The following is a 14,911-nucleotide window of genomic DNA, read 5'->3' as shown; positions in this document are numbered from 1 at the left end:
GAGGAAAGGGAGATGGAAGCACAGGAGGTTATTACCAGAGTCTAGAGATGAGCCGATAAGAAGGCTAGTTTAATTACACACCGCTAACCTCCACAGCGTGACTGACAGGAGGCCGGCGGGCCACAGGGTCAGCGTGAGAATGAAAGAGAGAGAGAGAGAGAGAGCGAGAGAGCCAGGGTGAGAATGACAAAAGGGATCACTGGAATGCACACTTGAACATGTGCACACACTTCCAGAAATTAAAATGACCTCCACTTTTATTATGAAGTGTAGTCGATGTCCATAATCCTCTCTGTTCTCATACGGCTCTATCGATTCTTTGGTTCTTAGGTCAATATATGACTTGAGCACAATAAATCAAGACGCCTGATTTATGGGTTTCATCCTGTTCAGAGACATGTCATAAAACAGATGAATAAATAAATAAATAAATGGTACGTCAGTTGTTGATAGTTGAGCTCAGCAATAGCTGTAGTGTAGTTGTGGTGCATTGTGGCATGTCTGCTTTCAAGACTTAGGTAGCCACACCACACATGTAACTGCTAATTTTTTTTTCAGTCTTTTGATGACAGTGACGGAGCAAAGTCTTTGTACACTGACAAGGTTCATCTGAAGAAAGTTTAAGTCTTCATCCTGCAATGACTAGACAGACCGAGTTTTTTAAACTTTGTGTCCAGCGAGTTGGATTCAATTTTCTGTCGACAACATTTTCAGTTGTTTTTGTGCGATTTAACTTCTGTTATTTTCTTAGATGATTCTCTTATGATCTATCTGATATCACTGTGTTGGTGTTGTTCCTAGGAAATGGTAATTCATGTTGTTCTGGGAGCGTCATTTCAATTTAAGAATAACTGTCAGTTATCAGGTCAGTCAGCATCAAGCTGTGGAGGCTGAATGTGTTAGGAACTCACCCAGGAGATTTGTCTCCCATCTGAAACATGTTTGACTGTTCTTTAATTTTAACACAAATTTGACTCATTATTTCCTCATAAATTTCAGTTTTCTGTGGCTGTTTGGTTAGGTTCAGACAACATGAATTCTGGTTAGGTTTGGGGAAAACATGACTTGGGTCCAAGTGGACTCTTTCCCAACATTAAACATGTGTTATAAATGATAGCTTCTCCCCTTCGAGTCTTTTTCTAAAACTCTAAAACAGCTGTGACATTACAAAAATGTGATCAATCAGTTGCAATTCCGGTCCCGGAGCAACATTAATTAGGATGTTCCAGGAACAATGCAAACACAGTGATATCAGATTGTGCATTCACTTATTGCCGCGTGCAGCCGTGGTCTTGTGCTTGCACCTGCAGCTTTGGCGTGATAGATGGAACAACATTCGACCAAGCTAGATTGCAGCAGAATCCCAGATTTGCTTTTAATTACTAGGCAACAGGGTACACAGTCATCTCTGTGTGTATATGTCGTTTTGTCATACAGTATGTTGTTAAAGCAATGATATTACAGAGTTGTGGAGCTCAAGACTGTGTAAGATGCTGTGATAAGGATAAAGCCCACTCTAAAGGGTGACAGTGCATAGCGTGCAGACCGTCATTGCTCCTATACTACACGTGGATAGTGAGGACTTGATGTTTAAGGTGCACGAGGCATCTGTCTGATCATTTTATCTGCAGGGAACTCGTGTCCTTACGTATGTCTCGCGCACTCATACAACAGGACTATGAAGCTAAGCCCTCTTTAATGACACTTCTGGGTTGCCGTGCCCTCATGTGCATCAAGCTGCATGTCTCAGGATTTATTCTGATCATGTGTTGCATGGGCGACACTGTTGTGCCGCTTCAGCTGTGCTGCAGTCAAAGCACCAATTAAGGGGATTTAGAAGTCACGTATTCATGATTCAACATTATCATATTCTGGATTAACTTTTGAATATTTGGGCGTTGTCAGGTTGTCAGGGTAATGTTAAGCTTTTGCAATTCGTTATTCTTTCCACCAGCAGTTTATGTATCGCATGTAAAGGCGACCACACATGCGCACCCAGTCTCTTGGCTTTTCCGATGGTTGACTCTGTTACCCTTACTCTAAAACTGCAGGGCTCAGGCCAAGTCGTTTTGTCTAGCATGTGCTTGGTATGGCCTCCATGTCTCACAAAGCCACATGTCTTTCATGTGCCAAACAGAGAGCAAGCAGAGACATGAGGGCTCATTTAGAGTGGCCTGTTTCAGCTTTCTGCGGGCGAAAGCCACTTGAGAGGCCTGTGTGAGTACAACAGAGAACCGGGGGAGCGGGAGGAGCTTCCAGGGGCCCCATAGACCAAAATCCATCCCCGGTGGATCCCTCAGGGGTCCGAGAAGGAGAGGAAGCAGCTCCAGATGCAGTGGTGATGGAGAGGAAAGTAGTTGGGAGAAGTCAAATGTTTGCTGGTGCTATACCGGTTACTGTGTGAAGAACATGCAGCTTGTGTGTAAATGAACGAATGTCTCACACTGTCACTCTTTCTGTCAGTGCTGTCTTTCTCCGTCTCACTTTACATTTCTTCTCTCAGTCTTGTTGTCTGTCCCTTTTTATATGACGAAGATATCTCGTGTAGCCCTTTTCCTCTACAGGAGCGTAAACTCAGTAGTAGGGGAAGACATTGTCGAAGGTTCTGCGTGTGTGTCCGCTAAGCTCAACCTGTATATGGGAGTAGTTCCTGGATCTGAATTTTTAGTTTCAGGCAATTTCAGGAGTTGTTGATAATGCTGTGACAGTGGTGTAGCTGCTAGATGTAACAACGTTTTCTAAGAACAAGAACAACTTAAGAAAAAAAAAAACAAACAATGTCAAGAAATGGGGACAAAATGCACAAACACTTGAGCCAAAAATTCAAAAAGACTGGCAGATCTCGTATTCTTAAAATCCCAGGATTGATCTTACAAGGCTCTCTTTAACCACTTTACCAACAAATCTGGTTTTCAGACATTGTGGTATCAGTCCTGAAGTTTTCTGTAGTTTGACTTGCATCAGCCATCTTAACTACTATGACTATAAGTCTGTCTGACCAAACCAAGTATATAAACGTACGTTTGTATAAAATAAAAGGTTGACCATATCACTCGAGCCTGAATCAAAGCTGGTGTGAGTCAGCAGATCAGTGCCTGTTACTTACCCTGCTTTTTGAAGTTTAAAGGTGCGACTCTGAAAAGGCCCAGTGCAGCAGTTTGGACACATTTTTTGGACTTTCCCCCTTATCAGACAGTTTGAGGGGCTGGATAACGTGCATGGGACTCAGTCAGATAAGCCACCAGGACGCCTCTGTTCAGTTTGGGTTTGAGAAGTGAACCTGTCAGTGTTAGAGCACAGGGCTGCAGTCATCATGTCCAGTTTAAAGCATCACAGCAGCGCAGCAGCTGGCGGAGCAGACTGCCGTTTTCTGTTGTCATATCATACAGACCAGGGACGACGATTTCTCAGAGGCCATCTGTCCGTGCCTCCTAGAGAGATGATGATTCCCTTCACCCAGTGTTGACTTATTTAAGCAGAGGGGGGTCATGCATCCACAGTGTCTTGGGTGGACTCTTCATGTTAGGTGTGACAGAGAAAGTAGCACCTGGATAAGTGGAAGTCCATCACTTGCACCTATTCACCACTCCTTTCCCTCCCTGCATCCTTCTGTTAGAATACTGTGTGTTTGTGTGTGTGTGTGTGTGTGTGTGTGTGTGTGTGTGTGTGTGTGTGTGTGTGTGTGTGTGTGTGTGTGTGTGTGTGTGTGTATCCATCAGTACATCCATCATTCTCCCACCAGCCATCTGCTAGTCGGCACACACTGGGCCAGAGGGGATGTGCTGCCACATGTCACCCTCAGCCCGCAGAAGCATGGAGAGCTGCTGAGTCCTCATCGACGAGACTCAACGCGGTCCGTCAGACGACAAGAATATATGTTGGTCACTGCATATAACCCTTTGTGAGTTGTTCGAGTAATAGAGAACTACAACACTGGTAGTGAAAATGCGGTGAGGATGGCTCAGAAAACTGGAAGATTAATAGGATTGTGGAGTTCAAAGTAATTCTGTGACGATAAAGAAGTTGACCACGAGACAGGAAGATATGGGAATAATAGGAAGAATTGGTCAACTTGTTTATATTGTAGTCCTTGTCTGCGGTAGCCCGTCTGTCTTGTGTTGTTTCCTTTGAAATGTTAAAACAAAACTATGATGTGTCTAAGCCCCTATCTGACACCTTCTTGCCTAAGTTTGTGTGTCCCGCTCATGGTTCAGTCACAAAATCCCAGCATACCACGCAGCGTCTCTCCTGCGGGGTTGCTGACAGCGCTGTCATTCAAAGAGACGATCACAGTGGACGGCCGTGGAGGAGACCGTACCACCGCCTGGTACAGAAGTAGTTTAGCTGACTCCACTGACTGTAATCGCTGGAGCAGAGAGCAGCCAATAGACTTAACCCTGCCTCATGCTGTCTGCCATCATGCCGTCCTCTGTTTCTATCACTCTCCCGTCCATCACATTGAGTTCTGTGGTTCTTTTAAGTTTACAGCCCGCTGCGCAACAATGTGTGTTTCCATGAACAGTGACAGCAGTTTCTTGGATGTTCTGGGCTGCTTTTAGGTGTGAATTCACGTCAGTGTACGGATATGAAGAAGGGCAGCGCTGATGTAAGCACATCATTCTGCTGGTTAACGTGAAATAACCAGGTGACGTGAAACTAATGGCTGAATTCAAACGGTCTTACAGCCCTGCAAGGGAGACCATAGACCTCCCATGTGAACTTGAGTTTTATCTGTGTCAGTGTGTGTGTGTGTGTGTGTGTGTGTGTGTGTGTGTGTGGGCGGCTGCTGTAATGTACAGCGTCAGGTGTGTCAGAGGAAGAAGACACAGAAATGTCGGTAAGTTGGCACCAGGAGCTCCATCACATTGAGGAGGGACATCAATCACACCTACACTCGATGTCTTGGTCCCAGGGGAGCAGTAAAGAAAACTTTGCAAGACTGTGCGTTCTCTCTATCTTCTCTCTCTCTTTCCTGGATGGACATCATCGTGCTGAGCCAGTGTAGCACAACACACAGCGTGGTTGAAGGTAGTATACCGTTGTAGGTGAGCAGTGCTGCCTGGAAAGTAGACAATGTTGCTCGCCAGAACAGTTTTCCATCTAAATGTTCCGTCTCTGGGTTTTGTGTTGCTGGCCCGTCTCTCTATCAGCGGCAGAAGAGGGAACTGAGTCAGGGTGTCTGACTCAGACAGAGTGAATGACACTTTGAGAGAGAGGCTTAAACAGTGTCAAGGTATCTGAAGCCTCATTGTGAAGCAATGTGAAGGGGGTAGAGTGATAGAGGTAAGAGAGAGGTACGTACAGTTTAATGAGGAGTGAGGCATGTCGTGTTCAGACACACAGCGCTGTTGCAGAGAGGTGAGGGGGGCAGTTTTTGACAGCGTGGCTATATTTACCCACTCCCTCTCAGCTTTATGACAGAGCGCACTCGTCTTCAGGTCTCCTGGAAGTTTATGGAACTCTTGTTGTTTGCTCAGCCCGTTGCAGCTGTATTTGCTAATGTGATTGGCCAGCATGGCGGAGTATGGTGTCCTCAGAGTGCCGGTCAGGAGCTACAGCCGCTTCTCCTGCACAAACTACAAATTGGTAAGAAACCAGAGAGTTAAGGTTTTTTTTTGAGGTCATGGGTTACTAGGGTGTCGTGCATTAATCTTCGCTCAGGCATGCTGATGAAGAAGAATTTTGCATTGCATTTTGAGACCTGACAGCATCCGTGAAGTGAGCACACAGTGACAGAGAGGAATCCAGCAGAATTGAAATGACAGACGTTGTGACGGAGGTGCAGGGAGTTATGAGAGAAAGAGACTGAAGAGGAAGGGTCAGCTTGAAATAGAAACATCAGGGGCAGAGCCAGCTCTTCAAGAGCCGCCAGGAATTATTTTAGAAGCCCCCTGACAGCGGCGGGAACAAATGAAGGAATGAACGAGAGCTTTCTGTTGGGATTTGTCTCTACCTCGTAAACCTCTGGATGTCCTAAACATGGTCAGTGGAAGAGGCCTTCATCTTAACTGGCTTTGTGCTTGACGTTCAAAGGTGGATTTCCTTTGAAAAGGCAGAAGAAAGCACTGTTATCAGAGCATGTCTTTCGTAGACTCAGCACTCGGTTCAGTGCCATTACCTGAATTATAATGGGCACTGTTTCGGTTCTGGCTCACTATGAAAGCTTCTCGTGAGAGATAGCACTTTATAGCAGCTTTGGTCCTGCTGTGCTCTCTTTATAGTTCTTGCTCATATCTGTAGATTAGTTCATAATGGCGTGTTAAGTGCAGCGCTTTTTAGGTTGCTTACTGGACCCTGAAAGTAATAAGGCTAATAGTCCTGAAGTTATCAACATAATTGTTTTTTGGAAAGCCGTGCAGCATCAACATATGTGAGAAATGTGATGTGAGGTGTTGTTTTTTTTTTTTTTTTTTATCACGCTTGAACCTCAAAGGAGAGACTAAATGTTCCTTAACAGGTTGAGAAAATTCACAAGCCCAGAGGATGAATTATACATTTGTTACGTCATCGCCAAGCTAAAAATATAAGGCTTTATTGCTGCTGTCATGTGACAAATGAATGGCTCCGGTTTTGAGATTTTCACGAGTTTACAAAATGAAGAATTAAAAGGTATAGTATGCAGGAACAATGTATAGATGCATGCAAATGTAATCCCTCTCAAGACTGAGAGTGAAAGTAAATCAAAATATATTAACATGGACCTAAAAACTTTGAGCTGTTTTCCACCCAGCAGCAATGATGCAAGTTGTTTGTCAGCATCACTACAAAGACACAGCTGCTTTAGCTCCTCCTACTGGATGATCAGCCTCTGTCATGATATTTCGTGACATTTTCGAGACTTAGGCCTCTGCACCTGCAGCTGAGCCATCTGACCAAATCAAAAGACTCACTTTTCACTCTTCCCTCTTTGGAAAGTCCCCTTCAATTCAAGGGCAATCACCCAGTGTGATGCCCTGGCTGCCCTTACCGTCTCCCCACCCAGGCTGACCCAGAGCTGCGGGGATGGCTTGTGTGCGTCATGCCCATCTGTAGGCATCGCACACAAGCCTCATGACTCAGCGGACCGGGGCAGCGGGGATGCTGGATGTGAGGCAGATTTGTGTGTTTGTATGTGAAAAAAAAAAGTCACAGCTGTCCAACTGAGTGACTCATCGCTGCTTGTCACAGGCTTTGAAGAAGTGACTCTGTGTCATTTTTGGTAGGCTTGAATAGGACTTTATTATGTGAACATGTTCATGGGTCCAGGCTGTCCCACAATGCGTACTTGTGAATTAACAAGTCACGGTGGTTGTTTTCAGGTCTTCGTCTCTAATCCGAGTTCAGATGAAATGTCACAATGTCAGTTTAGTTGACATAGCTTCAGCCTGCGTTGTGGTTATTGTTTAAAGCAGACAGGCTTATATATGTTATATTTTTTGGATCTTTAGGATCCATATTAATTTACACAAAATGTACTCTTGTCATCCTGAGGTCCACACAAGTTAAGATATATATATATATATATATATATATATATATATATATATATATATATATATATATATATATATATATATATATATATATATATATATATATACATATATAAATGAATAAACACGGTTTTAGAAATCACAACATTAAACCAGACCGGGCAGATTTACCAAACATAAATGTCAATAACTCAGTGACCTTACTTCATGAATGAAAAACTAAATAATAAAGAATTATATATCAAATACAAGAATAATCTGTCAAAATATGACAAAAAATGTAATTCCAAGTATTCAGACAGTGAAATATTTTTGTTGTGTGGCTCTGCACTGCAGCACACTAACTAAAATGATACTGTGACAGTGTTGTGCTTCACTGTTCAACAATTCAAATACTACTGTATTTTTGGAAGGACCCTAGTTCTACACTCGCCGTCATGGATGTGGACAGACTTGAGGGAAAGCTAAAATTTGGCGGCGTGATCTCAGTCAAAATTATTACAAAGATTGTAACTGTGCAAACATGTAGAGATTGCACTGTCCACACCAGAACGGATGCAACATGGAGCCATATGTTGTCCATAACTGTGACAATTTCCCGAACCACAAGGTCAATATAGGCCATGTGTGACATTTTCCATAAGGCCCAGACAGCGTGAATGAGTCAGTGTCATGTTGCTTTCTCTGGTGGTGGGAATGTCCCTGACACTGGTACCAATTTACAGCTCCTAAAAAAGACCCTCAATCCCATGAGAAGAGGGTCGGGATTAGTGGGAGTTTCTGGGAATAGAGGGATTTTCCCTCTTGGATGATTTGTCTGTTGAACATTGCACATCGTACAGGTCGGTATGGATCTTTTAGTCGCTCACTGTTGACATAGGGATGTGAGTGCGTACTACAGTTTGATGCTTCCTATTTATTAACCTGTTTAGCACTTTTAAGAGACATTTGTGACTGATAACCACCCCAGAATGCACTGAGTCAAAATCCCTATGATATGTTGATTATATAATAAACTGTTAGACAAACAGTAAGTTTATTAAGAGGGTTTAGCACAGAGATGTAACCCAAATGAACAAGTGTACGTTACACAGAAATGTATCAGGATATTTTTACATTATTGTGACTGTTTTTTTGTTTTTTTTGTACTAACTCAGATACCATATTTCAAGGAATCTAATCATCAGTCATTTACATCCCTGGTGAGTTTGATTAAAATTCTATTCAGTATGCAGAGTGATCTCCTCTGATGCGGACACTGGGCTGTTCTGCTCTGTCTGATAGATATGGAGTCAATTCTTCTCTTCACTAGCCAGACAGCTTATTAAAATGTCTCTAAAACTCAGATGCCTGCTTCTCATCAGCCCCGAACACGCCTTCTGTCCTTCTGTATTTTCAAGCAATATTCAGATCATAGACGCTACAATAAAGGAGTGGTAAGACACACATGATCCAGATTAATGCATTTACGATGTCTTTTTTTAAGGTTTCATTATTAACATGGTCTTTGATTCACAGGCATCTGACTGATGTTGAAACATTTGGTCTGTGGCTAGTTAGGCAATGTATCACCGGGGATGGCTCCATTATTAATGGCTACAAGTAATTCATTCCTTGTGTGAACATTTTGCATCTGCATGTGAGGCTTTCTGCTGCCCCCTTCAAGTCAAAAAAACAAGTTAAAAACTAGTTAAGATATGTGTTTCTGACAGTTATATTTTTCTAAATAGAAAATGTTTTGGCCATTATAGTCAGAAAAACTCCACAACAACCATGCAACAGTCTGATAAGGTTATTAAAGCAAGTGTGTTAGCTATCAATTAGCTAGCTATTTACACATTTAGCTAGCAACAGACATTCATATGGAGCAGCGCTGCTGCTCAACTTGTAAGTTCAGTATTTGCTCTATTTTAAGCTCTGTCTTAGTCTCCACCACCTGTAGAGAAAATAGTCCATCTCGCTCCTTAGCTTCTAGGTAGTCAACCACTAATTTATCTAGGTTAGCTAGTTGCTAATGTTGCAGTCTGTCTGCTGCTTGGTGCTGGGCTGAAAGTCATAATTCAATGGATATTTTTTCAAACTTTGACCAACCCATCCCGGTAGTTTGTAGCTGGTCAGTAAAAACTTTATGTTTTGTCTCCACCACCTGCATAGAAAGTCGACTATCTTTCTGCTTAGCTGCTAGGTAGTCAGACACTAAATAACTACTAACAACTGATTAGCTAGTCTCTAATGTTACCCGCTAACAGGCCACAATTTTGCTTGGTGCAGGGCAGCTACCTGCTGCTACTTGAAATAAGGTTTTTGAGAGAGGTGAAATGCAACTATTTAGTGAAACCAAAAAATCAGCCAAAAGAAGCTAAAAGAGTTGCAAAGTAGGTGAAAATGTGTGTCAGGCATTTCATAGTAGACATACCAATTTGATTTTCTTTTAATGAATTAAGTATTATTTTTAGTCTTTGAAGAAGTTAGACATATTCACTTTCATCACAGTGCTAACGCCTGCACGTGTACTCTTCAAAACTGCACCCCTGAATACCTGACATATCACATCCAAAGTTTGGACCCGAGAAGAAGACATCAGAGACACAGAATGTATTTTGAAAGTTTTCAGCACTTAGAAAGCAACCTGTTGTAACCTGCCCACTTCCCCCTTTCTTTCCTCTCACAACCTGCCCCTGCCCCTTTGTTGCCTTCAGGCTGTTTGACCCCCCTGACGTTTCCACCTCTGTGACTGACAGCTACCCATTTCACCTCAATTTTAATTACACTCCAACCCCTCAATTTACCTACCCGAAACTACTTCAAAGAAAGCTTAGACATGCACAAAGGCTCCTGCACACTGCACTTCCCTTTTCTCTATGACCAGCTGAGAGTGTGAATTGAAAGGATAGAGCCTAATCCTGCTGCTTTGAAGGCTTTTTTAGCTCAGTGTGTCACTCAGGAGTCAGATTATAACTGTGCATTTGTGTTTGGGTATGCAGCCTCTGTGATTTACACGTTGTTCAGAGGCTCTTCGTGTTTAATGTGTGGTCGTGCACTCTCATAAACCTTTAGCATCTGAGCTTGTGCGCAAACATGACTGTATGTGCGTGTGCGCGTCGGTGTGTCTTTGAAGTGCTCACACCTGTTGTAAGGCATCACGAGAGCGGTGATTCATCCGATGAGCGGCGTAGCAGAAAGCCTCCAGGTCTGTTTACAGTGCGAGTACAAAGAACCAGGGGGTCACAACCGTGTCACACACCTCACCGTGCATACTGGCTTTACATGTTTGACCTTAACAATGCTGCGCAACCATTCGGCACTAAGACATCCACTTGAATTTCACTGTAGTAAGAGAAAAGCTGACGTTCTTGGTGAAAGTTTACAGGCACATTATAAACCAGGAGAAACTGTGTTACACAGGAAATCAGGCAATACATGCTATCTGCTGGCTACTGTAAGACCTGTGTGTAAATGGTCAGTGGTCGGATTTCCCCGCCTACCCTCAACTTTACTTTGATTGGCTAGAGCTTACTTATTTTAAAAGTATTGTAAGAGAGTGGAGAGTTCTTTCCCTTGCAGTGAAAATATAGCAGAATTTTAAGAAAGTTCAGTAAAACAGACATATTCAAGTAGATTTTCTGGCTTTAGATTTCATTATTTTGAATCTAAGGTTGCATCACTATGAGTTTTATTTCTGATTATATATTTGGAATTTGTTTTATTCTGTGGACATAAACTCTATGCCAAAAAATATCATAGCACATTTTTTTTCAGGCATGATCACAATCACAATTCTCTTATCATGATTCTGTCTTGTGGCGGCTTTAGGATTATTTCACTTCAAACTGAACAGTAAAACCAAGCTAGTTTCTCTATTGAAATGACTATAGATATAGACAAAACATTATGTAATGTCATCATTATGCAATGCAACTGGATCCCTTACCTCTTTCTATTTTTGGCCTCTAACCTTTGTCTGCGTGGTTGTACTCAATGCGCTCACGGTTGGATCCTCTCACTGTTCCTCTCACAAATACGCAATTTTTTTTAGGGACCAACTTCTCTATGTTGTCATCCCTGCCACTATGTTGCCAAATAAACATTAGGAGTAGAAGAAATCCAAGACACCACCTATTGTTTGCTGCGCCTCTATTGAAGATTTCGCTGAGAAAAACAACTTTTGATGCATATTTGAGCTGCGGCGCTGCAACTGGACAATACATACATACCAATAACAATCTCTCTGTAAAGGCAGATCACTGAGCTATTTTAATCATTAATGATCTAGTGATCACTATGTAGTACATCCCAATTTACAGCCATCCTTTGTTTTTAGACCTATGTGTATGTGTAAAAAAAGCTGGAAAATCTGGCAACAGGAAGTGATGCTGAGGAGATCAGAAAACCGACAGTAACCCGGTTACTGAAACATACTGATTGCCTTTCCTCTGTCATCTTTCTCACCACACTGGCATCACAGTTTTCGTGTTTGTGTGAAAACAAGAGCGAGACGTAGAGGGAGAGGTGTCTTTTTTTAGCCGAGCTGTCGCAGATCGCTGTGGGGGTTAAAACCGCTCTGCAGTTACACTCGTTAAACAGACTTTCTGCTGTTTACCGACAGGTCTAGTGATGCTGCAAATCAAGATGATATCTAGAGTTCCCAGATCCTCAAAAATAACCTCTCCTTTATTCAGTATAAAGTTGTGTGCACCCTCTCTTCAACCTTTGCGTGCCCTTTTTTTATTTCACCAGAAATAGAAACTCACTTCTCCCGATGAGAGAGAGAGGGAGCAAAAGAGAAAGAGTTTGGCGACTAATTATGAAGGAAGCTATTCAGATTATTCAGATGCTTGCTCTGCCCCCCCTCCTCTCCACCCCCCCAGGCAGTGAAGGGTCTTTTCTGTCCCCAGAGAGTGATGTCAGCATGGCCCATTGAAAACAGCCGCCGTGCGCTCTGAGATGAATGCCCTGGCTGAGCACAATGGCCCCAATTTGAATACCACGCGGATATATGCCAGATCGGAGCCCCAACAAAAGAAAGAGGGCTACTCCGCTCCCATTCAACCATGTTGTTATTTTATTAGAGTCGTAAATTTGCTTCAACCATTTATACCTTTTGTAGTTTTCAAGTGTTTATGGAGTTTGAAACACGCGGATGACCTGACGGGGGGGTTTGCCCCTATTTTGGACCGGATTGTATTATTTTTGTTGGCTCGTAACTGAACGGCGCGTTTGTTTCTGACCGCAGATCTACACGGACTGGGCCAACCACTACCTTGCCAAGTCAGGACACAAGCGTCTCATCAAGGACCTGCAAACAGACGTCACAGACGGAGTGCTGCTGGCTGAGATCATCCAGGTCGTAGGTAAGGAAAACACGCACTTGATTACAAAATCTGAGGAAGGGAGCCAGCTCTGATCATGTGGTTGCCGAAGAAATGTGAAACATGTCATTGGCTGCTTTTAAAGACAGGACTGACCTTTAGCAAACACACTGAGGGAACTTTTTACAGAAAGAGGCACATCATCATCAAATTACAGTCTTTTCTTTAGAGTATTTTAAATCTATAAGCTGTTGAAATGTCAATTTCAGTACGAGTGATGCAAACAGTTCATTTATTCGAATAGATTTCTTCCGTAGTTTACTGATAGTCAGAAAGTCTTTCATGAGTCACAAGTCTTTCTTTTTCATGTTTGCTCTGGGGCTCATAAGTGAACATGAAGTAGTTGGATGCTTATGTGCCCCCAAAACCTTCTTGTTTCATTCAGAAACAATGAAAAAGTTGTATGCAGTGAGATTGTAACTACTGTATTATGAGTGGATTCATTCATTTTCACTGATGGTTAGTTTTAAGAAACCTGTGAAGTGTCTTCTACTGACATGTTAATTACCGTCCTTCTTTTGTTTTGGTATGGTGACACTAATCTGTGAAAATGAGTTGTTCAAGTTTTCAGGACCATCTCATTTTCACATTTACAAACATGCACTTTAAAGTTGATTTACTTCTGTCTCAGGACAGGGGTTGGACAGTGCAGCGGGGGCTGCTCCTCTGTGTTTTTGACCCCTCACACTCGTCTGTGTCATCCTCAGTCTTGTCATTTCGTCTGGCCGTCCTCAGCCTGTCATTTCATCTGCCGGCAGCCCCGAGGCTTGACGCTGGCTGACACCAGCTGACCGGTGACTCAGCATGTCACTGACTCTCTGCTCCCAGCTCTTCCTCCGTGTGTCTGACCCAGATTTAAACTTCCTTCTCTCCGTGCGGCTCCATCCTGCACAGAGAAGAGTCTCACTGTTCTCAAACTGTAGCTGTTGCATGTGATTTGGTTTTCAGAGTTAGAGCAGGCTTGCTGGCGTCAAAGGACACTTAATATACTGTATGTAATTGCATCACATGTTTTAGGGCCTCCACTTTCTACACTACCTCCAGCTTCCTGCTGTGATGTTGGCTGCTTAGGTTATTCAGATTTTTCCAGCGGTGTAGTCACTTGAACTACTTCATCTTTCACTCCTGCACGCCTGGATTTGGACCGTAGGGGAATACTTCTTTCACACTAGACAACAAACCCCACCGATGTCTGACTTTTGACTTCAGTGGGATAGGATGCAATTGCCATTCTTTCACAGTTCAGAGTTTCAAGTCTTTATTCAAGCAATCCTCAAACATTGGTCAGTTGTCGCGCAGTTTAAAAGAGGGAGACTTAAGTAAATGACACATAAAAATTATCACATTACCATTGTCACTAGCCTTCATGCCGCATTCCTTTCCCCAGTTTTCTGTCGTGATTGTTAGATCGAAAATTAAACACCAGAAAAAAATAACAACAAGCAGACTTTTGGAAAGGAATCAATTGCACATTTTTCTTTATTTATTCTGCTAATTTTGGTGTAAAAATGGTCGAATGAATCTTGCTGGAGTGGAATATAGTTGGCCCTTGGCCCTGAAATACTCCCATCAAACTATGCTCCAGGAACTGAGAGACAAGTTGTAATGCAACTTTTCAGCATCCCTGAAAATGTGCCTGTTGTTAAAAGTGCCAGATCATCCCATTCAGCCACTACTTTTCTGTATTCTCACAAAATCAAGCCTTTAAACAATATTTACACTCCAATGCCCACTGCTGTTGCGGACTGACGTTGCGGACGCTCTGCCCAGGCCTCTCTGCCGGTGACACTGGAGCAGGCTGCTGGTGTTAGAGCAGCCACACTGGGACGGGATGTGGCACCTGTTTAACTGTTTGATCAACGCACGCTCAAGGTCAGGACTGTGGCCAAAAGGACAATCTGCAGATCAAGGTTATCTGTAACGCTCCGCCAGGCAACTGTGAGGATAATCTGTCCAGCAAATTTCAGGACGATCTCTGACTTTTGAAGATACTTTGCACAGTCTTCAGCTCCCAGTCTGTGTCAGATTATTGTATATTATATTAAGCATTCCCATATGGGCGTCACCACA

At 42.9% G+C, this 14,911-nt stretch overlaps 1 protein-coding gene across 4 annotated transcripts in view; it reads left to right on the top strand.

Annotated features, from left to right (window-relative positions):
• nav2a (neuron navigator 2a) overlaps positions 1-14,911 on the top strand; it is a 107,316-nt gene that overhangs the window by 13,823 nt on the left and 78,582 nt on the right. For all 4 annotated transcript variants that reach the window (XM_037094415.1, XM_037094416.1, XM_037094418.1 and 1 more), the window contains exon 2: positions 12,706-12,823. In XM_037094415.1, coding sequence (XP_036950310.1) covers positions 12,706-12,823 — 118 coding nt within the window. The remainder of the gene's footprint in view (positions 1-12,705; positions 12,824-14,911) is intronic.

This window comes from Acanthopagrus latus, chromosome 4 (assembly GCF_904848185.1).
Source record: "Acanthopagrus latus isolate v.2019 chromosome 4, fAcaLat1.1, whole genome shotgun sequence".
Lineage (NCBI taxonomy): Eukaryota > Metazoa > Chordata > Actinopteri > Spariformes > Sparidae > Acanthopagrus > Acanthopagrus latus.
The sequence above is the reverse complement of the archived record's forward strand: the minus strand, read 5'-3'. Positions and strand labels throughout refer to the sequence as shown.